Raw genomic sequence first — 24153 nt, forward strand, 5'->3', positions numbered from 1 at the left:
TTATATCATTTAACCCTGATTGATCGATTAGTTGAGTACCACCCCTCCCTCCCCACATCGCTAATTTTTCAAGTAGAATAAACGACCTCCCACTCTTTCTGTCCTATCTCCCTCCCACCCCTTCTCCTTTCTTTCTTTTACTAATTAACAGAGAAGACGGGTAATTATCGTAGTTGCTGTTGCAGTTGCAGTTGCAGTTGCAGTCGTTGCTAGTTGCAGTTGTTCTTTTTTTTTTATCATACTTTTTCTTTTCCATATAACTAATTGATTAATGCGATGCGCAAAGATAAAACAAAGACGGTTACCAACGAATAAGAGGAAAAAAAAAATAAAAATAAAAATAAAAATTACAAACGAAACCAAAACTTTTTTACAATGCGAGCATAATTTTTTTTTTTTTTTTATTTTTTCAACACACAACGGGAGCGCGGCGGCGACGGCAGCAGCGGCGGCGGCAACGGCGGCGTTCGCACGAGTCGTTTTGTTTAGAATTTTGGATTAAATGGAGAGTAGGCATGCAAGAAACTAATAATGTAATTTACATAAATATACTAATAGAGAAAAAAAAATCACTCTTAATGTTCTAACGATATAGACACAAAAATCATCTGTTTTGTAACCCCAATTTCAGTATTTTTTTTTTCTTTTTTTCTCAAAATCGCTTTTTCAATTTTATCTTTAAAGGGTTTTTCTCGAAGAAGAAATTATAGAAACGTGGGGAAACCAAATTAGGAGGATTCGAGGGTGCAGCAGGGAGACGGAGGGGTTGACACTCCCATTATTATGGGAGGAGGGAGGGGGTGTAAATGCAAATGACATTGTCAACAAGAATCCATTAATCTATCTGCACTAACCACGAAACATCGCGCGAAAGAGGGTGCTGCAGCAAAAGCACTCTCCTCATCATCATCATAATTGCAATCATCATCATTATCATCATCATCAAACAAACACTACAAACAATTAAACTCCCATTTTTGTTCCCTTATTTCTATGAATTGTTTCTTTCTTCTATTTCTATCTTTTTCCTTTTATTTTTCTTCTCTTTCTTTCTTACTTTCTCACGATTGCTTTCGCATCATTATCATCATCATGATATCATCATCATCATCGTCATCAATCATTATACATCATTATTACAATTACTATCATCATCTTCTCTCTCTATCTCTTTCCATCTTGTGATCATTCTATTTAAAATTATTCGTTTCTTCATTGACAAAGAAAAAGAGAGAGATATTTTATTAATATAATTATTTTATTATGATTATTATATGATTATTATTATCATCATATGTACACCTAAATATTAATTAATCATCTCGTATTAATATTGTTTCCCTGACACCTGCACGTGTTCGTTTGAGGAAACCAAAAATCAAACAAATAGAGAAAAAAAAAGAGCCAAATGGGGGAAAGGACAAAAAAAAACAATAAAAAAACATTAAGCTACCAAATACACACGGTAATCGGTAGGAGAGTTGGCTGTGATTGGCAGGTGGCGAGAGGGGTTGTTAAAAAAAAAAAAAAAGAAAAAAAAAAGGAGTATAATAATAATATTATTGGCTTCCTGGCATTGGAATGATATTTTTTGTTAATTTTTTTTTTGTGGTTTTTTTTTTAATTCTTTTTTTTTATGTTTTTTGGGTAAAGTTATTATATTTTTGGAAAAGAAAAAAAAAAAATAAATTAAGATAAAATGATAATAATATTCGTTGGTATGCCGGGGGTAAATATCTCTGTGCATCGCGCGAGAACTCATGCTGTCTCCTAACCTTAAATCGCATTTTTCTTAAATCATAATTTTCGCCTAATTAATCATTTTTTTAAATCATCTACTACTCTATATGATTACCCGTCTGTCTCTTTCTTCTCTTACTATCATCTCTTATCTTTCTATCATTAAAAAAAAAATTTAATCATCTCCTTTTTAAGTTTTAAACTATTCCTATTTTCATTAATATGCTTATGCTCTCGAAAAAAAGGGGTAAGCGCAATCTCTCCGCGAGAGGGAGGGTTTGTTTTCTCATTTGTAAACAGCTGCCTCTCTCGATGAGAGACCCACCACCCGGGGGAGGAGGCTACAACACCACCCCCCCCGTCGAGCAAAATTCACTGTTTGTTTGTTGGTTAATTTTTGTAAATTTTATAATTGGCTGCTAGAGCCAGCATTCAATTATTGTTTGTTGTATTTGTAGTTGTTGTTGTTGTTGTTGTTGTTGTTAATTGATGTTGTTGTTGATTGTTGGTTATTGTTGTTGCAGTTAATTCTTTTTCCATTCTATTTTTTTGTTTAAATCCCCCATCACATCGAGGTTACTGATTTTGTGGTGATTGCTGAGGTGATGGAGGTTGTTGCTGCGACAACGATTGTTGCGGTTGTTGTTGCTGTGACTGCTGTTGTTGTTGTTGGCTCGATGACGGAGATGACATGCTAGTTTGTGGTTGAGAAGCTGATTGTGGTTGAGTTTGTGGGGTTGTTCCTCCTTGTTGAGATGTGGCACTGCCATCTCGTCGGGAACGGGAACCCCCTTCTTGACTGCTACCACGACCAGCACGTGCAGCTGCACCACCTGCACCTCCTGGTGCTACGGATTGGAGGACCATCGATCTTATCCTTCTTTGGGCAGACTGAAAAAAAGACAAATTTTATTCGAAAAATGCATTGATTGCAACATTGTCTTCCCTTTGTCAGACAACAATTAAGTTCACAGGACACCGATGATCTTTTTCTTTTTCAAATTCTTCAATCCAACTCTCGTGTTAGGTTTAAAACTTATCGACCCGCCCCTATATATAGGGTGGAATGGTAATAAATCCCTACCTGAACTGAAAAGAATGGTCCAGTAATATGAACGGTGGTTTCTTCATCGGCAGAAGGAGGCGTGGCTTGTTGTTCTGATAACTTGATGACGCTTCCAGTTGCACGCTGCAATTCCCTAACGTTTTGCCCACCTTTGCCAATGATTCGGCCTACCTGAGCGCTTGGTACTAAAATTTCTATGGTCAGTCTCACGTCTTCCGTACCAGCGACAAATCCTTCCTCGCGCATCTTTTCAAAGATCAGGTATTGCGCCTGAAAAATATTACAATAACATTAGTAAAATTACACTTAACAGGATCGCATAGATTTATTCAAGTAAAAAAAAAAAAGTAGATCGTAGAAAATAAAACGGTGTCCACGTTGCAGAACAAATTTCAAAAGATGAAACATACTTTTAAAACTGAACTACGCTTCGATGATTCATTTTAAAAATATCGTACATGTGTGTTGAGTATTAGAAAAAAAAAAAAATGTTAAAGGGTTTATACGGAACCGAATGACACAAGTATTATTACAAATGGTGTTAATCAGTACGGGGCCCTTTATATTTGTTTAATCTACCTACTATGTCTAGACCCAATGCTTACGTAAAACAGCACAGGCCCAAATGAGTAGGATAAAACACGAGAGATAAAATGGTGAGGTGAGAAGAAGAAGAACGTAAGAGAACACAACGCGTCATATTTAAAGAGACATTCTACTATTTCCCGAGAAAATAATATCCGACGGTTGGTTTCGAACCGACGATCATGGCATTACCAGACCAACGCCAGTTACGCGAACCCAACGAATGCAACGAATAAGTGAAAGCAACTTAAAGAGTTTACTACTTACTTTCCATTGCGATTCGGGTGATCCAACAATAGTAACTTTTCTTTCTGTTTGTTGATCAGCAGGTTTGTCTTGTTCCAATGGAGCAATTTTAACACTTGCTCCGGAAAATCTGATGATATTTCTAATATGAGATCCCTTAGTGCCAATAATAGCACCTACGCTGCTATTAGGAATGTAAAGGAACGTCGTTTCCTGAGTTTCACTAGAAGGTACGGACGAGGACGGTAAGCTACTTGTGTAGGAATATGGGGTTGGACCAGAACCATAAAGGGCTGTTCCACGCGAGCTATACCCCATACCAGCTGTTGACATCATAGCCATTGGATGCAATCCAGGGAACATCATGGTTTGAGGCTGCACAATTCAATTGGATTTTTTTCATTCAGTCAAGAAATCGATTCGTTGATATTTTTCTTTTGTATATGAAAAAGATTATCAATAAATAAATAAATAACTTACTGCCATGGCTTGCAAATCGTTCTCATAACTCTGGCGCAATTTGCTCGAGATCATTGACTCGGCTTTGCTCATATTATCGATTGTACCCTTGACTGTAATGATACGTTCTAAATTAAAGCTGTTAATATCATTGATACTGCTAACAGTGATCTTAGATTCAGTATCTTGCATGATTCTTTTAATCGTATTACCGCCCTTGCCGATAATACGTCCGATTAAATTATTGTGCGCCAGGATCTTCAACATGATGTCTCTGCGAAACGAACCGAATGATTTTTTTTTTATGAAGAAAATAACAATTCTATGATTACTACACTAATCAATACTTCAGATTTGTTCAATCATTTCATTGAACTTACCCTTTGTTTGTGTTAGCGGCCTCTTGTTGCATGACCTCGAGGATCTTCTTGCATGCATTGGAGCAGTTCTCTGGATTGCCATAAATTGTTATGGCTTTTTCAACGCATCCAACGTTATCTTTTCGATGAACGTCGACCCTTGCTCTAGACGATTGCGTAATATGACGAATCGTGGTCCCCTGTCGTCCGATGATTGCCCCGACCATATCCGACTGCACTAATATGCGCAGCGGGAAATCCGTCTGTCGTCCGGATCCCGGCGCTCCGGAAAATGCAGCGGTGCGCTGGTTACGGGCTCTTCGTCGGGTTTCCGCCGAAGCCATTTCCACCTTTAATGAGTTACCTTCGTACTCATACCCATTGAACTGTGTCACAGCCCTGCGTTTAAATAAAAAACAGGAGATGATAACGATTTGGAACGAGCCCATTTGTCGTTCGGTTTTTATTTCATTAGATTAATATTACATTAACGATTCGTGTTTTGTTCAAAAACTTAAACGAGGAAAATAAATATTTCGACCGTGGAAGATTATCTACAATTGTTTAACACTTTTCATTCGACCGAATTATCGACTGACACGAGTATAAATGATATATAATTAAATAAAATATTATACAAAAAATATATATGCATAGATATACTCACTGCTGTGCCTGTTCTGGGGTTTCATAGTTGACTATATACGACGATGTACCTGGATCCCGCGGAGACACTTTTTCGAGGAGTTGAACCTGTCCGTAGTTCAATAGAATGCTTTCTAAATCTTCTAATCTGACGTTAACTGGAAGATTGCTAACGAGAATTTTATTCGTACTGACACCGCTGCTGCTGAAAAAAGAAAAGGAAAAGAGGAACTATTAGCGTAAGGTACAATGAAAGAAAATTCATTAATAATATGATCGGTTTTGTTAATTTAACGTAAAAAACAACAACGAGAAAAAATACAAAAAAAAAAGAAAAAAAAAGAAACAGTAAAGTTCAATTATTTCGGTAATTAAGCATGGCTTTCAGGTCTGTTCATTTAAGTGCAGCATTTCTCTGTTAGCTCCGTTAAAATTTAATATTCAATTATTGTCGTAAAAAAAAAAACAAATAGTATGATAAATAATATGAGTACTCTAATGACACAAAAAAAAAACTAAACGGTAGAAACATCTCGACGAATGTTTCGGCTTGAACTTCAAAAGTATAACCCACCCCAAAAGTAAAAAGATCGTTTAAATCCACAAAAGAGAGGCAAACGATTGCGAAAAGAAGAAGGTGAAGTGAGGATGAGGAGGAGGATGAGGAGGAGGAGGAGTGAGTGGTGGTGTTGTCTCTAGTAAAAACGAAACGTTAATAGTAGAAGTAAATGGTGGAAGAGGAGGAGGAGGAGGAGGAGTAGAAGGGGAAAGAAGTACAAGAGGATGAGGTCAAAGAAAAAGAAAAAGAAAAAGAAAAAGAAGAAGAAGAAGACGACGAATTAAGAATAAGAATAACACAAGAGAGGAAGAAGAACGAACGAGGGAGTAAAATGCGCGTCATTATGGCGCCTATGAAAGAGTAAAACGGAACAGATAGAAGGAGAGAGATAAAGAACGCCGCAACACTATGATATCTTTATCTTTATCTTTATCTTTCTCTCTCGGTAGAGTAAAATCGAGAGAAAGAGAATCACATGTAGCATATAAACAGCAGGGACGATGGTGGTGGTGATGGTGGTGGTGTTCATGGTGTTGGTAGTCTTCTCTCTTTGTGCGATATGAATGAACCAAACTGCAGAAATAAGGAGTAAAGAAAGAAAGAAATAAATAGAGAAAGAGAGAGGGCTGAGGACTGAGGGTGAGGGCAAGGGGAAGGGAGGAGGAGGGGAGGGAGGAGGACGCCAAGCGGAAAGAACAAAAAGGAGGGTGAAACGGCCCCGAGACTCTCACTTTCGTAGCTATCGATTTTTCAACGCGCCGACCCACTCAGCACGCCGCGAGGGCTTTTGGCTAACCTTGAAGGAAACGCGCCGACGTTGCCTTTGGATCAATCCCTTGGCCCTCACACACTCACTCACTCACTCGCTCACTCCTCCTTCCTTTCTTTCTTTTTCTCAGATTCCCTCCCTTTTCTTCCTATCTTTTTTTTTTCTACTCCATCTACCACTTTCCCTTTCTCTTATCATCCTTTCCCTCTGCTAAAATTATTTTTATTTCTACGATTGTGTGTTAAGCTTTTTCTCTTTTTCTTTTTATATTTATTAAATAGTTGTTATTAAAAAAAAAATAGACATATTGTTAAACGTGATTTATTATTTGTTCTCATTCTCTCAGTACTAAAATTGTTTCTACTATATTTCAAATTATATTTTAATTATATTTTATATTACAATTATTAAATTCAATAGATAATTTCTTGACTAATTTATTTCTATGATTATTTATCAATTAATACAGCAGGAGATATCTGTTTTAGGATCATAGGTATGCAAAAGAGGATTGATCAGTTTCCACTTGAAAATATCCAACTCAGGAAATTAAAGAGAAAGAGTAGAAGATTATAAAATGTGACTATGCGGAAGAGGGAAAAATAAAAGTCTAAAAAAAAAAAAAGAAAAGAAAGAAAGAAAGTAAGAAAAAAAGATTGAAGTTGTTTGGAACCACTCTCTCTCTCTCTCTCTCCTGGAGATTGGATAGAAGTACACCCCTCTCCCCACCCTCCCACCGAAGAGTGCATCGAGTACATCGAACAAAATTCGCAGAGTTCGCTAAATGCCGGCCAAGAGACTCGCGAGTAAGAGGAGAAAACTCTTAAAGGGTAGACAGATATAATAGATAAAAAGCAAAAAAAAAAAAAGAAGAGACGAGAACCAGACTAGACGCGACTAACGACGATGATATACACTTTAAGATAGTGGGAGGGGGGTAAAAGGGGGGAAAGGGGGGGGCTATAGTAGTGCCAAAATCGTTTCATCGAGAGAGATACCAACACCACGCGTCACCGAAATACCAAAAGCATCATGCGGGGAGGGTGGAGGATTGGTTGATGCACCAGAAGTACTACAAACAACAACAACAACAACAACAACTAGAGAAAAAAATCGTGTCGAGTAACGCAATAGAAAATACAAGAGAAACAACGCAAGATGGACAACGGAGAAAAAATTCGTGTCTACCACACCGTAGAAAAAGAACGGCGGTGATGATGGTGGGCCTTGCCAACCACCACCACCACCACCAACCACCAAGGGTTTGTTCGTCGAAGCGAACTTTGCCGCGCGGACACGTGCTACGAGAGTCGTCTGTAAATTAGAGAGAAAGAGAAGAGAGAAGAGAGAGAGAGAGAGAGAGAGAGAGAGGAGAGGAAGCCTTTGTTTCGCGTGCTTTTGGGAATTTTCGGCGGCATTGCTTGCTTGGTGGGAGCCTAGACTGACTACGAGAGTGAGAGTGAGAGTGAGTGAGTGAGAGAGAGAGAGAGAGGTATGGAAGAAAACGAAGGAGGAGACAGAAGGGAAGCTGAAACGAGTAGGGGTTGCCCTGATATCGTCTCCACCCTCCCCTCTCAACCCTCTTTTCCCTCTTGGTAGGATACACGCGCGCCAACTCGGAGGAGGAGGAGGAGGAGAATTTCCACCTCCACGACGATGAATGTCGTAACCCGCAAGCTCGTCCCAACCCTTTCCTTCTACACCACCACCACTACTACTACTACTACCATTACTATTACTACTACTACTACTATTACAACATCCTTCCTCCTCCTCCTCCTCCTCCTCCTTCGTCTCTTGCTACAGTTGTTCGTTCCTTTTCTAATACCGAAACCTCCACTAATCTTACACGAGACTTAACCAGCCGGTTTCTCGCTTGCACGCACGTGTAAACTTCGCCATCATTTCGTTCGTTCACCTTTAACGAAAGCCGCTATTTTTACCTAAAGCCGAACGAAACGGACCTATCAGTGAGAGAAATTGATGATTGCAAGTGTGTAAGTGCGTGCGTGCGTGCACTGCCCGTGTCTGTCTGTCTCTGCGTTTGCGCACGTGTGTTCAACGTTCTTGGATGTGTACCATGTTTCTTCAGAGTAGTAGAATGTATGTTTCATGTTTGTTGGATACGTGTATCAGTGTGTGTGTGTGTAAAAGATAGAGAAAAAGAGAGGGAGAAGCTTTCCAAGCTATGAATACAGGGGTGGAATAGAACGAGGAGGAACCTGACCACAGCAGCTCACCACCGTGGAAGAGCTTTTGATGTAGTAGCCTAAGACGTATCACCAACTATACTCCCCCCCCTCCTCTGTCCCCCTTCTTTCTCACTTTTTTTGGACACTTTCTCTTTCTTTTATTCTCTCTCTCTCTCACTCAGTCATACACTCGTTCCTATTATTCTTCCTTGTTACTCTTATCGTTGTGTTTCTATTCTCCGCTTAGTTTAACTGTGTCCCTTTTTTCTTTCTTTCTTTCTTTCTTTCTCTTTCATTAGTTCGTTTTGTTTTCGGGGAGACTTCTAACGAAGCACCAACACAGTTGGACGGACGTTGCAGCAGCAGCAGCAATGCTTTTCAAACGTTTGGGGGGGTTGCTGGTGTGCAACGTAAACGAAAATATTCGAGGAGGGTTTATACTACTACTGCTACCGTGCTGCACACCATGCTTAATTGCGATGGGAATTGGGATTCGTTATGTGTGGGCAGAAGAATATGCATGGTGAAAAGGAATGAAAGAATGGAAGGAAGAAAGGATAGATGGGAAGATGGTCGAAAGTGGAACACCATCACCATCACCATTGGTGGAACGTGGGTATCAGATAATTAGTACTACCCTTCTTCCTTCCTGTTTCTTTATTTGGAAGTGGGGGTGGTGGTAGTTGGTGAAGCAACAATTTCTTTTTTACTTTTGTTTTTTTTTTTTCTATTATTTTTCATATTCTTTTTGATTCGATTGGAGAGCAAAGTTTTTAATACGACAAGAAGACGAGACGTTAACGATATATTTTCTAACGTCGGGTGTCTCGAAATAACGCTATGACCCAGTTGTTGACGAGTTTTAGTTATAAAGAGAGAGAGAGAGAGAACACGTTTTATTCAGCTTAACGATTCAATATTTTGTTAGTTCAAATAAATACGAATTATTCAATTCAAATAAATGCTAATTGAACAAATACCGAGTACAGATAGAACAAAAAAATATATATGCGTGGATATATTTTTTATACGTACGCATTATTCGTGCAATTCATTATGAAAATAAAATATACAAAATTATCCAACGACACATTAAACAAGTTTTTAATGATTACAAATGATTGCATTGAATTTTTGGGTAACTCTTAATGACGAATGAGGGGGTAGGGGTACGTAAATCGAGTTCTTACGGCCCTGACCGAAAGACAAGAGTGCCAACATATATTTATCTCTCTCTCTCATTCTCTCATTCTCTTTTTCTTTTTCACTCGTTTGAATTGCGCCGTGACGTGCCGGTGGAGTTTGCCGGCGCCAAAATCGATTTTGAAAAGGGAAAGTGACTCGCGCGTGGTAAAACACACTCAAACACCACCCACCAACAACAAAGTAAAGGATTAAAGACAAAGTGCGACACATGGAAGAAAATAATAATAATAATAATAATAATAATAATGAACAAGATATGAACACGTAGTCATTTATTAAAAAACGTATATAAAATTTCAATGAAAAATAAAGAGGAAGGAAGAAATTCATTTAAACGACGAGGCACGAGGGGGGAGAGGAGAAACATTGAAAACAGTGTTGCGTTGGTAGTTACACCTAAATGAATTCACGAACGAAAGAGTATTACTAACACACGTTCACGAGTGTACCACGTGTATACGATTTCATTCGTTCTACTTCGTTGAGATTCGTAATCCGTGAATGGCGCCAAAATGAATTCCCCGACGTGAATAAATTTTTCTTCGCGATGTTTTTTTATTCTGTAAGATTTTGTAATTATCATTTAATTAATTAATATGTGAATATCATTGTTATAATAGTTACATTTGTAATATTATTTAAAATGAAAAAAGTACTTGGATAATTTGAAGATATTTTTTCGAATACCCACCCCCCCCCCCACCTCGTTTCAAATAATATTTATGTGTAATAGAGAAATGAAAGTAGCGTTGGTGTTAGATATGTTTTGAGAGCAATGGACGAAGACACGCGTGCGCACATTAACGAAAAAATTTATGTCAGTTTATCGCAACCCTGACGCCTGAGATAACGCGAAATATCATTAATATTGACATACATACGTAAAATTCTTGCACTGTGTTGAACAAACTATTTGGAACAAATATTTTTCTTCGACACCTTTTTTTTTTTTTCAAACTTAATTACAGTCATTGAGGAACACGTATGTGTATTAATATTATCGGATTAAGCGTTCGAACAATTAAAATTCCACTTAGAACGAAAAATTCTATTAGAATATTTTCAAAAGTGTTAGTTTCCGTTTTATATTTAATACCAAAATGACACTTACGATTATATTTGTATCATCGATGTATTATTCTTGAAATGAAATAATAATAATAATAAAAATGGGAAACGTTTGTAAGGAACGTTCAAATAGTTGGCAAAAGTACGGATAACCGGATAAAGGAAAATGCGGTTTTGATGCGGTTTCTCGATGCGGTCAGGTCAAGATAATACACACGTTGCTTCTATACACTTACACACAGACACACACACACATAGATTTTACAATTTACTTGCTTCTTTCCCCCTTCTTCTTATAGAGTTCTCCTTCACGTAAATGAGAAGGAAAGAAAGAAAGAAAGAAAAGAAACAAGCTGCTTCTCATTAGGCGTTAACGATGAATGAAACGAACCCGCAGGCCGATCAGTGGGGTCCTTGAAAGAATGCAGGGTGGTGGTGGTGGTGGTTGTTATTTTTACGTTTTACATCGTTACGAGTCAGTTCTCGGTTTGAAATAGGAAGTGCACCATAAAAAATGAAAATGGTTTAGTTACTTGATCGAATAAAAATAAAAAAAAAATAAAACAAATTAAGAAGAATGTTCGGTGTTTTATTATAGGGGATGAGCACGGGGTGGGAGGGGGGTGATGACTCGACCTAATTAAGCTACATGTTAATTTTAAATAAATTATATAGATCGAAAGGGGGATTTGAATTTATCGTCGAGTGCATAATATCAGTTTGCTGAATGCAACAATGAATACTGCATTTATTTGTAGTTGTTTTTTTTTCATTTTATTCTTATTATCGTTAACAAATTCTAAATGTATATAATTTTTGATCGTGCGCAACAAGTTGGTTGATATATATATATATATATGTATCATGCGAATGGTATATCATACTTTTATCATTTGATTTTTGGATTGTTTATTTAAGTGCATTTTTCAAATAAAAAATTCGAATGTATTCACGATGTTCTATGCAATATACTATTAGGAATATATCATTATCTATGCACTATTTTCTAACACCTATAACTGTATTATTACTATACATACTATACATAAATGTTCACACTATCATTGGTTCCGATAACTGTATGAAAATTATTCAACAACTTACTAAAGAATCTAAAAATAATAATAATATTGAATTTCCTAATACATTTACTAATACAATTGGTAAAAATATCTGTCTATCGGTATCTCGTACGTGTTAATTCGCTTATAAATTATTTATAATTATTAAACAAAGAGACGAACAAACAGATAATGACAACGGGCATGGTATGAATATTAAAAAATTATATTTCGAATAAATATTAAGCTTGCAAATGATATTGGCATACGAAAAAAATAATACAGATAAAAATTAATAGTGTTTAAGAATTAGAAATAATTTCGTTGAGAAAATTTAACCGCGTGCCAAGTATTGATATTAAAATTAAAATATAGCGACTAAAAGAAATTAGGTACAAAATAAAATAATAAACAAAAAATTAGAATCCTTGAGAACAGATTTGAAATATCATTTGGAACCTAATTGTTAATCATCTCAATGTACAATATACATCAAAGTTATATCTATAAATATTGTTCGAAGAGGAAGGATTGGAATACAACAGTGAGAAACGGCCGATGGTGTTGAGATATTTTTAAGCAACCTTTACGAGGTCATTGCACCTGCTTAACCTGCGTAAACCTGTTTGCTTAAGCGACTTCACGCACGAGCGAGCGAGTTCTTCATAAATCGCATCGAGTATAAGCCGTTCTTATTGTACACATAGGACACAAACACACACACATAGACACATTCGCAAATTACACAAGTAGCATCAATTGTTTTGTACTAGCAAAGAGTAAATGCTATTCTGTAAACGATAAAGTCATCTGAACACTGGGTAGAAGAAACATCTTCCGGTTTATACTTATCATACTTCGAATATATTCGTTGACGGAACAAGAACAAAAATTAAATCCTAAACAAATACAAAAGTATATATGCTAATGTATTTGTGATACGAATTGGGATTCACTTATGATACCAGAGTAGGATTTTATATCACTTTTATCGAATATCAATTTGTAATAAACGATACAAATACAAATTGGGGTTTTTCTCCTCCCCCTCCCCCTCCCCCCACCGCCAATAATAATCCGTTTAAGTTTGCTCGAACTATTCTACACGCTTAGAAGGATTATTTCTTCAAGATGGAGTTTATGTATCTCTGAAGGCAGTGCACGTGGCGCTTTTAGAAGCGCGGGAAGACGCGCGACAGCGATTTCCGGTCGTTTCTTGGAAGAAGAAGAACAAGAAGAAGAAGAAGAAGAAGAAAACGAAGAAAAAGAAGGAAGAACGGGAAAAGGATGGTGGTGGTGACGATGAATCAACACACCCAAAGGAAACTACCAGAAGGAATAATCGACAATTTTCGTGAACAAACTGTTTAAGTATATACTTAGTATATCATAGGAATGACGTAATCATTTCTTATCTTATCTCGTATCTTTCTATTGGTTGAAATAAACGTTGTAGGCCAAAAATAACGGGAGGAGTCCTCATAGTCCCTCGACAAAAGAACCCCCTTTGGTGAATTGTTGTTTACAATATTCAATTTTTAATTGACATTTTATAATCGCGTTATTTCTCACGTTTCAAAACAATTATTTATTTTATCAGATATCGAAGAATAATCCTGAAATAGTTTTATTGCAGGTTCAATCTTTTAAAGAAGAAGAAAAAGATTAATAAAAAAAGGAAGAAGAGAAAAAATAAAAATGAGAATGGGAAGAAAAAAAAGATGGCGCGTATATACGACCGGCGGAGGGTGGTAAGGGGGTGGGGGGGACGGGGATTTCCGTCACCGAACTCGACTCGTAAACGTCGTCGAGCTCTGGTGGTGCTGCTTGCTTCCGCGTATTCGCTGATAATTCTTTTTCTTCTCTTCTTTCCTACCTACGAGTTTTCGCCCACGTTCTCACGTTCCCCGATGTCAACGGCCATAAAGATACGTCAGAGATTACAACACACGGATGCAACGTTGCCTGCATAATAATGCATTTTCAATGGAATCATATAAATTCGATCGAATGTTACAAAAAAAGAAAGAAGAAACAAAACAAACCAATGAAGAAAACGAACGAATGAACGAAGTCTTTTTTTTTCTTTTTTTTCTGTCCAGACAATTTTTGCGAAAAGAAATGTTGATTTTTGAAGAAAAATGATTTATAAGATTATTGCATCACTGCGAGGAGATTTATTTCTTCGATTAAAAAAAATTTAATAACGACTCAGATGATGATTGGGCCCTGTCATAACTGCGAATCTACACGAAAGGAAATTTCACAATACTACACACGAAACTACTACTACTACTATAAAACATACAATTCTACATACTTCTTCTATTCTATACTGTACTATACTATTTCTATGAATTTATAAGTCTGTTGTTTGCTTTTAATTTTGTTACCAAGCAACACGTAATAATTCCACGTTTAATATTAGTGTTCGAAGAATAAGGGGTGTCTCATTGCGTATTAGGTTAGGAAATAAGTAATGGCCGAATTATTTTCCATACAAGATGGAGGCGAGATTTTGAATGCAAGATGGCGCCGAAAATGAATGGATATCAATTATATTCTGTAACAATTTTGGACAAAAAAAAAGCCTGCGAATTATTATTCGATAAAATATTATTATCTATATAATAATATAATAAAATGTTATTATATATATAAATAATACAAATTACTAAATTACTTATCGATTAACCTAAAATATATTATCAACTTGTTCTCTTTATGATTCATTAATATTTCTACTTTTCTTTAACGAAATAGTTTGTTTTCTAACAAACAAAATGACGAAAGATTTGAAACGAGCGCGCGCCGTTTATCGTATCGCAATGCGCCGCCGATTAAACCATCTTTTTATTTCTTTTTCTTTCTCTCTCTCTCTCTCTCTACAAAGATTATGCTGAATCACTCGACAATAACCGTGCTTAGCTCTCCCACGGAAGTTGGTAGTTGTTCTTCACTTAAAGGAGAAAGAGAAAGAGTGATATTATACAAAGACTTGAGAAATATAATTAAGTCTGAAGAAGAGTATCTTACTTATTTTTTAATACCTTGATACCTTTTTTTTTTTTCATATATTATCCTCGATCAAACATATTACAGTCATCGATGATAAAACTAACGAATAACCTATAATATATAATATTATTTTTAGACAAGAATACAAAAAAATATAATTCAATCTAAACAAAAAAAATAGAAAAAAAGGATTACGTTTGTGTTATTAAAAAATTCTTACGAATTAGATCCCCCTCCCTCCTGCAGTATACGGATTCGTTTTAGTTACGACCCTGGGTTTGCGCTGGTGAACAACACGCGCCTATTCCGCCTTTAGGCCTAGAGAGAAACCCATCGCGAGAAGCAACAAGTGTCTCTTAAAGCCAATTGTTAATGGCGAAGGCGGTACACACATTGAACCGATCATCCACATATGCACTCATCATACACACATATATATATGTATACATACGTGTAACGCAATAGGATAAGAAGAAGAAGAAGAAGAAGGAACATGCGAAAAGAAACTGGTGTGTCAGTACGAGCTGTATATATGTGTGTGTATGTGTGTGGTGTGTGTGTAGAGATTTCTAAACGTTCCTTATATTTTCGACAATCCTACCAACCGACAATAACCGAGGGACGACAACGACGTAGAAGATGATACCAGACAACATGGACTATTCCAAAAATAATTTTAGGCTATACGTGAAGCAGAGAAAGAGAGTGAGTGAGTGAGTGAGTGAGTGAGTGAGTGAGTAGACGACGAAAGAGAAGAAGATAACTAAAATACTTCGAAGAAAACCAAGGGCCCCACCTAAAGATCTGGATGAGATATTTTTATACAATCCATACACATACATAGCATACACACACGCACACGCATATGCGACGGCGGCACTAGCAGCAGCACCAGCAGACAAATTATATATACGTCTAGTAATTATTTAAATGTCATTTTAATTTTCCCCCACAGACACAAAATTGCACAAACAATCTTAAATGCTAATAAATTTACAAAATTAATAAAAACAATGTAATGAAACAGATTTATTATTTAATAGGCATGTCATATATATATATATATGTAAAATAGTATGTGTTCTAATTGTTGTCAGTCAACTAGTTACAAAAATAACGAATAATAATGGCGGAACACAGAGTTCTGTTCTCCTCTATTTTTCTCTCTCTTATCCATTTCATCCGATTATTCGTGTTCAAACGAAACTTTGAAAATACTGACCTAAATAGTGTGTCTACGGTATACGCCGATATCTCTTCTCAGAGAGAGAGAGAAAGAGTGAGAAAGAGAACATTGGGCACGCTACGAAGAGAAAGAGAAAGAGAGAGAGAAAGATTAGCACGGAAATCGTCGTCGAAACGTCACCAGCCGACGCCGGTACGTCGCAAAGAGGAGAAAGAAAGAAAGAAAGAAAGAAAGAAAGAGAAAGAGTATTATATATATGTGTTTATATGTTGTATATGTGTGTGTGTGTTTGTGTGCCGACGAGTATGACGTCGTCGTTATTGCCCAGCTTGTTCGATCGAACACGACACACGATTACAACTACTATTGCAACTACAACTACGACACGATGATGATGTGGAAAGCGTGGAAAAGAGAAGAGAGAGTAAAAAAAAATTGTCGCTTCAAAAAAAACCTTTTAACTCTTCGTTCGCAGCCCTTTTTCCTCGCCCGCAACTTTAACCTCCTCCTGCAACTTTAACCTCCTCCTCCAGACCCATGACATCCTTCAATCCTTCAACCAACCCCTCTTCCTTCCTTCTTTTTCTTTTTCTTTATCTCTCTTATCTAACATAAACCACAATCAGATTTACGATATTTCGTTCCCATCTTAAACGCTTTCGAACTGAACTGATTCAACTGAACTGAACTCTACTACTATTGTACACTGTAATATGCTATACTGATCGTGTGCTTCTACTGCTACTGCTAATAAAAATAATAATAATAATAATAAAAAAGAAATAAGATTATATTCTTCATCGCGATGATAAGGAATATAGTACACGACGATAGATTTTTCTTTATCACACCGAAAGATACGGATAAATGTTGTTATCCGTTTTGAAATCTAGTCATGAAGAAAACTAGGAAAAAATGGTGGGGTGGGGTGGGGGGGGAGGCAGATGGATTATACAGCATGTCGTTGGTGGGAGGAGGACAACGTTACGAGACAACCTGCGCCATTTTCCTATCTCTTTCTTTCTCTCTTTCTTCCTTCCTTTCTTTCTTTTTTTCTCCGTTTCTCTTGGCCAAAGCAAGAAGCCGCCATTCGCGAAGAAGAGGAGAAAAAGTAACGAAAGCGGATGTAAACAAGTCGGTGCTGCTTACGCACATTCAACTATACATTTTTATATACGTATACGCGTTATATATGTTTACATATGTGATATGTGTACGTTGTACAAGAGAGAGAGAGAGAGAAATAGTATTCTTATTCCAAAGAGAAAATTGTATGATGAAAAGAGATAGAGAAAGAAAGAAGATACTAAAAGATACTCAAATATATCCATGTACGGAGAGAAAGAGAGAGATGAAAAAAGAAACTATCTCGTGGAGTTAATCTTGGAAGAAAGAAATAAAGGAAAATAAAGAAAGAGAGAGAGAGAGACGATTGAGTTAGCTAGCAGAAGTGAAACGATTTCTTGTACCGTTCAAGATTACGCACGATTCCAGAAGATCGTTGTTCCTGGTGTGGAAGCCAGAAAAAAAGTCAGATAAAAAATCTAAAAAACAATGGCCGACGAGGGACACACACAGAAATATCGTAGTCCTTTTTCTTCTGCAACCACCACCATTACTACACCACCATAACCATCATCACTACTACTACTAACCATTCCTTCAATTTCTTTCTATCATTTTTTGATTGTGGTATCCTCTTTGGTTTTATTCCGCGTTTCTCCGTACGATTTCGAGAAGACCGTCGTTCGTTCGTTCGTTCGTCATCGTCGTCGGGGATATTTTTGTAGCCTGTCTCTTTCTCTTCCCGTGTCTGTGTTTTATGTGTCGGCATATATCTTCCAATGGAAGCTCACATACTTGTCCGGTGACGGTGGTCAGGAGGTGGGCATGTTACACACGTCTGAGAAGATGATGAAGATGAAGAAGATGAAGAAAAAGAAGAAGAAGAAGAAGAAGAATGGGGATGAGGAAAGAAAGAGACGGTTATATTATGGGGGCTACCGATGAAAATCTTTTTATCGGATCCGTACCAATCGCTTTCATTCGTTCTACCTTGGAAGATTTACCGATCGTAACAGTAAGAAACTGTATATAATACTACTAGTAACTGAAGAAAAAGAAAAAGATCAACAAGAAGAAGAAGAAGAAGGGGAAAAGTCATTTCTTAGCACACCTTTCACAAAGTTACCGAAGCAACAACACTTTCTATATAACGTGATTTTTTTTTTTTTACCATGAAGGATTATTTTGTAATATAAACTATTATTAATTACATTGCCTCTAACGGATTATTATTATTTAATATTTTAAATTTTAAATTATTAAATTATTATTAATAATTTAATTATTAATAATTTTTTTAATAATTATTTATTTATTTTATTTAATAATTATTAATAATTTAATTTAAATTTTCAATTATTAAAATTATTATTAATTTTATATAATTGAAACAATTAAATGCATTATTAAATGGTTTTCCTATAATAATAAAAAGAATAAAAATGTAAATAAAATGTACGAGTCCAGATGGGAACTTGATTTTGAATTACAGTTTGAAATTGTACGACCATGATCTTATTTTCTTCTTCTTCTTCTTCTTCTTTTTAGATTACCGTTATCATAAACGTATTCTCGTTGTCGTAAGCATACGAGGATACCAAGCTAAGAAAGCAAAATCGGGATACGAGACGCCAAGGTGTCGGTCGTCGTCCACTTTGAGAAAGGCGTCGGTCGCGCCGACGCCAAAGTTGTAAATGAAAAGAGAAGAAAACAGAACAGAAGAGAAGAGAGAAGAGAGAAGAGAAAACGTCGTCGTTCCAAATTGCCTTCCTCTTCTTTACTTCAACTTGGTCTTCTTCGTTCCTTCATACTTGAAACTGCGCACGCTTAAATTTCAGCTATTTGCGTCTACAAATACATTTATACACACACACACACACTCTCTTCTATCTTTCCTTCATACATTTATTTTATAGCACGATATAAGAACAATTTAGTACGAGCAAATTGATATTAACACACTCGATAAATAATTACAGCGAGATAATAAGAAAAATTGATTTTATACACGTAAGAGGCATGCATCAGGAGGAGGGGGGGGGCAGCAGCAGTCTACTGTATTATTATTATGATTTATGTCTCATTAAATCAACGTTAATAAAATACTATTCATTATATATTTTAGATGTTTATTTTCGAGATACGAAACAATTTTAAACCAAAGTAAACATCATCGATGGTTTTTAATTATTTTTTCTTTTTTTTGGGGCAAATTACGATAATTTATTCGACTTTCGAAACAATTCGTATTTTTATTCTTTCCTTTTCAAATTATCTGCACGTTAAACATTTTGGCGGGACGATTGAAACGAAACGCTTATAATAAATACACCTGAACTACACCTGAAATACCTGGAGATCAAATAAAATTGGTCACGTGCTCATTCCAAAACATGATCGAACGCGTATTAAAAACTCGAAAGATATCAATGGACGAAAAACCCATCATAATGAATATCCCATTCATTAACTTCGCTCGATCGGTCTCGAAAGAAAGAAAGAAAAAATAAATAAATAAATATATGTGAATGAATGAGAAAAAAACGAAAGGAAGGAGAAGAGAAACTGGAAGGAAAGATGACGTAAAAGAATCGCTTTACTGTTTCAACAAATTATTGTTTTCCTTCCAACCGTGATAATAGAAAAATGAACGAGAATTAGAGTGTGAGAAAGAGATACAGAAACGTATAGACAGAGAAGCATAACTAGAAACTAGAAATAGAAACATCGCATGAACACGCAAAGAAGAAGAATTCTTCGAAGATTTCCGCATTCTATCTCTCTCTCTCTCTCTCTCTCTCGTCGTAAATTTTAATATTTATCATACGTGTTCGCGATATACGTAATAATAATTATAAAACTGTAAAAAAAACTTTGATTTAATTTAAACGACGAAGGAGGCGGATAAGGAGGAGATAATAAAAAAAAAAAAAAATACACGCGATTAACGGCTAGCTCTAACATCATGATTTTGTATACTAAATCATTCGTCATCTTTGACCATCCCCCCTCCCCACCACTTAACCTTCTTTTACAAATTGTCGTTAATTTGGATCACCTCGAGATGTTGATTAAATAAAAATAAAATAAAATAAAATAGAAAAATAAATAATAATTGACAAATCTATCTATAATAAAAGAAGAAATTATGTCATAGTTTCGTGCATATTTTTACTGACTCACCTCCACAATCGTAGATAGCGCTATCGCGAGCTTTCCGCGATAAGCAAACAACAGGAGAGGTGTGCTGGAGGAGGAGGAGGAAGGTTCGGTGCGAAGTGTAGGCGGGGGTGGTTGGGGGAGGAGGTTGGTTATAAGCTAGCTATGTTTGCTAGGCTAGGCGAGGCTAGGCTAGGACTCGAACCACGTGTTGTTAGAATCCAAATCAAGTAATAATGACGCCAAACAACGATGATGATGATGATGATGCTGACGATGATGACGATGAGGAAGATGAAAGACGTCTTCTACACACCGATGAGAGAATCGCAATCCTTGCTTGCGATTATACGATTTGAAGAATTGTGCCGGCGGCCGTCAAAGATTGTTTCGAAATCTTTCGTTACTGCTGGGCTGTTAATGCTTGCTATTACTGCTTCGGAAAGTATGGTAGTTTTTCTCCCTTTTTTTTTTTTTTTTTATATTACGCGTTAAACCCCACCACTGCCAATAATAATTCTAATAACACACATACACATACACACACCACCGCGACGACGACGACGACGTTTGTTTGTGTTTGAAAAAAAAAAAAAAAATCTTTGATTTCTTCGTTTTATATTACACTCGCAATCATCTTCGATATCGGATCGTCAGATTATTCTTTTCTCATTTTCTTGTGTTTGTTGTTTTTTTATATACGAAATCTCCCTGCCGGTGGGTGTGGGTAGTCGGTTTCTGTCTCTCGTTATAAAATCATTTACTTTTCTTAACGTTGCGCGCACACACACATATAGGACACACCACACGCACGAGAATAATAATAACAAGATTATTTTCTAACTGTCAAAATTAGAAAATAAAATGAAAATTGTATTATTGATCGAACGAATATATATGAGCAAAAATTAACAGGGGAAATAATAATTAGAGACAAATTAGAAAAATTTTAGTAGAGATACCATACGGTAGGAAGGGGGGCAGCGGGCTGATAGATAATATATCGGCGTTGTGGTTGTTGATTGGTTGGTTGGTTGCTCGATTGTTTCTTGCCAATGTGCGTTAATTTAAAACAAGATTATTAAATAATAATAATAATAATAATAAGATTTAATACGAGAGAAATTAAAAGAGTTTTATAAAAACACCACGGATGCGACGTGACGCGGTAAATAATATTGTGTAGACTCGTGAAATTTTTTTTTGTGTTTTCTCTCCTTATATATATATATACTTCTTGGTCCTGCTTCTTTCTTTTTATATTAATCAAAAATATAATATAATAGTTTAAAAATACGACGAATTAAATGGACGAGGAGAGAGTGAGAGTGAGAAGAAAGAGAGAGAGTAAGATATAATCGCGTTCTTGTGTATATAATATATATATATGTACATATATATATGTATATATATATATATATATAAATGTGGTGGTGGTAAAACCGAGATAAAAAAATGAAAGCGAGAGGTAACTCGTTTAAAACGCAACGTTCTTCACGTCCCGTCACGTACTGCGAGACTCGCTCGAGCGAACCGCTCGTGCGATCTTAGCGCCACACCTCGTACGGCGCCTTAACGCGAAACCTTTATTCACGAAGATTCACGGAAATGTACGAACCAACGTACGAAGGCCCCATTTCCTACCACCACCCTCCTACCTCCCCCACGACGACTCCTCCTCCCACTTCCATTCTCCTCTCGTGCAACTACTACTACACTACTATTACAGTTCTAATATGTTATATTATATAATATAATATATATATATATGTGTGTGTGTATTTCTATCTTCCTTTAACTATTTCTCTTAACTAGAAACTCTACAATCGAAACGTGAATTTTTGAACGATTGTTTTCCCCTATAAATATTATTTTTTAACAAAGGCGATTCTTTGCCTGGGGAATTTTGTTCTTTTTTATATTTTTCTTCTTTTTCTTTTTTTTTTGTTTTTCTTTTTTTTTTTTTAATATCGATCGTTATTTCGTCGTTTTTTTCGTCAATGCATTCTGTATTCTCTCCACCCTCCTCATTCTTTCTATTTCTTTTATTTTTATTTGCTTTCAATTTCTTTCTATAATCTCATATTCTCTTCCTCTCTCCCTCTCTCTTTCTCACCCTCTTTCTCTCTCTATCTCTCTCTATTTTATTTTAATTTTTAATTTTATTTGCTGTCAATTTTCTTTCTATAATTTCATATTCTCTCTTTTTTTAAATATATTTTTTCTTTCCATTGATTCTCTTTCTATTATTCATTCTTCCTCTCTCTCTCTCTCTCCTTCTTTCTCTTTTTATAACAATTCTATATTCACTCTTTTTCTCAACATTTCTTTTTATTATTCGATAATACGAATTAAATATAATAATAATTCGTATAAAAATATATTAGACGAATACATAAAATAAATATATGTAATAACACAATATATGTATATATATATATTAATAACAATAAATTCGTATTCTCCATAAAAGGGGGAGAGAGAATTCTCTCCCTTTTCATTTTCTTTCATTTTTATTCACATTTTTATTCCCATTTTTATTCCCATTTTTATTCGTCACGTTAGCAACATTTTGAAATAAATGTTTCACGTTTCCCCCCCCCCTCTCTCTCTCTCTCTTATTTTCTATCATTATTGCAACACTCCAATAATTTTACTTTTAACTATGCTCAATCGCAAAGTTTAAGGGAGTCGAATGATTATTAAAATGAATCACCGGAAGAGAACAAGCGAAAAGATCAAGCCAGTTATTGCTTGAGACAACAAAGAAGAAAAATAAAAAAATATAGAAGAGAGAGAGAGACAGTGAAACAGAGAGAGAGAGAGAGAGAAATGGTGGGGGTAGGAGGATTCTGATAAATTTATACTTCGACTCATCCTTTCTCGTCTCTCTCTCTCTCTCTCTCTTCTTAAATATTTTGCCTCCAGTTGGAATGGATCAAGGCTAACCAGAATCTTTATTGACGAAATCAACTTCGATCGAAGGAGAAGATAAACGAGGCCAGGGTAGCTAGTTTATGATCTTTCTTTGGATTCTTTTTTTCCTAAATTTATAGAATAAAAAAAAGGAAAAACAAGTATGAAAGTTAAATTAGTTTCGATTCGAAAATACATATATATAAAAAGATTATCTAACCCGGTTACACGAATTTGTAATCGTAATTAATCGAACGTATGTTCTATCATTAATTAAATAAAATATTTTATTACTATATAGATTAATTTTATTTATATTATATTTTATTTATTTAATATATATTATTATATTATATATTATATATTCTTCTTCTAATATAATAAAAAGATAATAAAATAATAAATAAAAAGAAAAACAAATATTAAAGTTAAATTAGTTTTGATTCGAAAATACATATATGTAAAAAGATTATCTAACCCGGTTACACGAATTTGTAATCGTAATTCGAACGTATGTTCTACATTAATTAAATAAACATTTGATTACTATATAGATTAATTTTATTATATTATATTTATTTATTAATATATATTATTATATTAATATATATAAATAATACTAATATATATATATATATAATATATTACGTCTCGTTATCTAAAATAGATATTCTAATTTTGTCATGTTTAATGCAATTAATTAATATTGCAATTTATCTCTCTCTCTCTCTATCTCCTTTTCGTAACTTCGCATAAAAAAATTTCTTATTAATTAATATATTTATTAATAAGTGTCACAAAGAAAATATATATTTTAACATAACAAAATGTATTTATATCACGACTTTTATTTC

General features: G+C 35.4%; 1 protein-coding gene and 1 long non-coding RNA gene across 4 annotated transcripts in view; both read right to left on the reverse strand.

Moving 5' to 3' along the window:
* Positions 1 to 1662: 1662 nt before the first annotated feature.
* The window catches only part of LOC122522037 (insulin-like growth factor 2 mRNA-binding protein 1), a 54544-nt gene continuing 32053 nt past the window's right edge, over positions 1663 to 24153 (reverse strand). Inside the window, exons 1-7 of one of the 2 annotated variants that reach the window (XM_043642826.1) lie at positions 15425 to 15637; positions 5123 to 5305; positions 4477 to 4854; positions 4118 to 4370; positions 3659 to 4012; positions 2825 to 3076; positions 1663 to 2631 (exon numbers count right to left, since the gene is read on the reverse strand). In XM_043642826.1, the coding sequence (XP_043498761.1) occupies positions 2317 to 2631; positions 2825 to 3076; positions 3659 to 4012; positions 4118 to 4370; positions 4477 to 4854; positions 5123 to 5305; positions 15425 to 15468 (1779 nt within the window). In that variant the 5' untranslated portion in view covers positions 15469 to 15637 and the 3' untranslated portion in view covers positions 1663 to 2316. Of the gene's footprint in view, positions 2632 to 2824; positions 3077 to 3658; positions 4013 to 4117; positions 4371 to 4476; positions 4855 to 5122; positions 5306 to 15424; positions 15638 to 24153 lie in introns of those variants that run through there. The other variant, XM_043642825.1, reaches the window with a different exon arrangement.
* On the reverse strand, positions 20869 to 21774 carry LOC122522039. Of its 2 annotated transcripts, none has more exons than XR_006304978.1 (2): positions 21351 to 21774; positions 20869 to 21226 (listed from the first exon to the last, which is right to left on the reverse strand). It is a non-coding gene; the product is annotated as an uncharacterized LOC122522039 (long non-coding RNA). The 2 variants fall into 2 exon arrangements; XR_006304977.1 differs by having other exon boundaries at positions 21346 to 21774.

The sequence above is a fragment of the Polistes fuscatus genome, unplaced genomic scaffold, assembly GCF_010416935.1.
Source record: "Polistes fuscatus isolate 324 unplaced genomic scaffold, CU_Pfus_HIC Scaffold5, whole genome shotgun sequence".
Taxonomy (NCBI): Eukaryota; Metazoa; Arthropoda; class Insecta; order Hymenoptera; family Vespidae; genus Polistes; species Polistes fuscatus.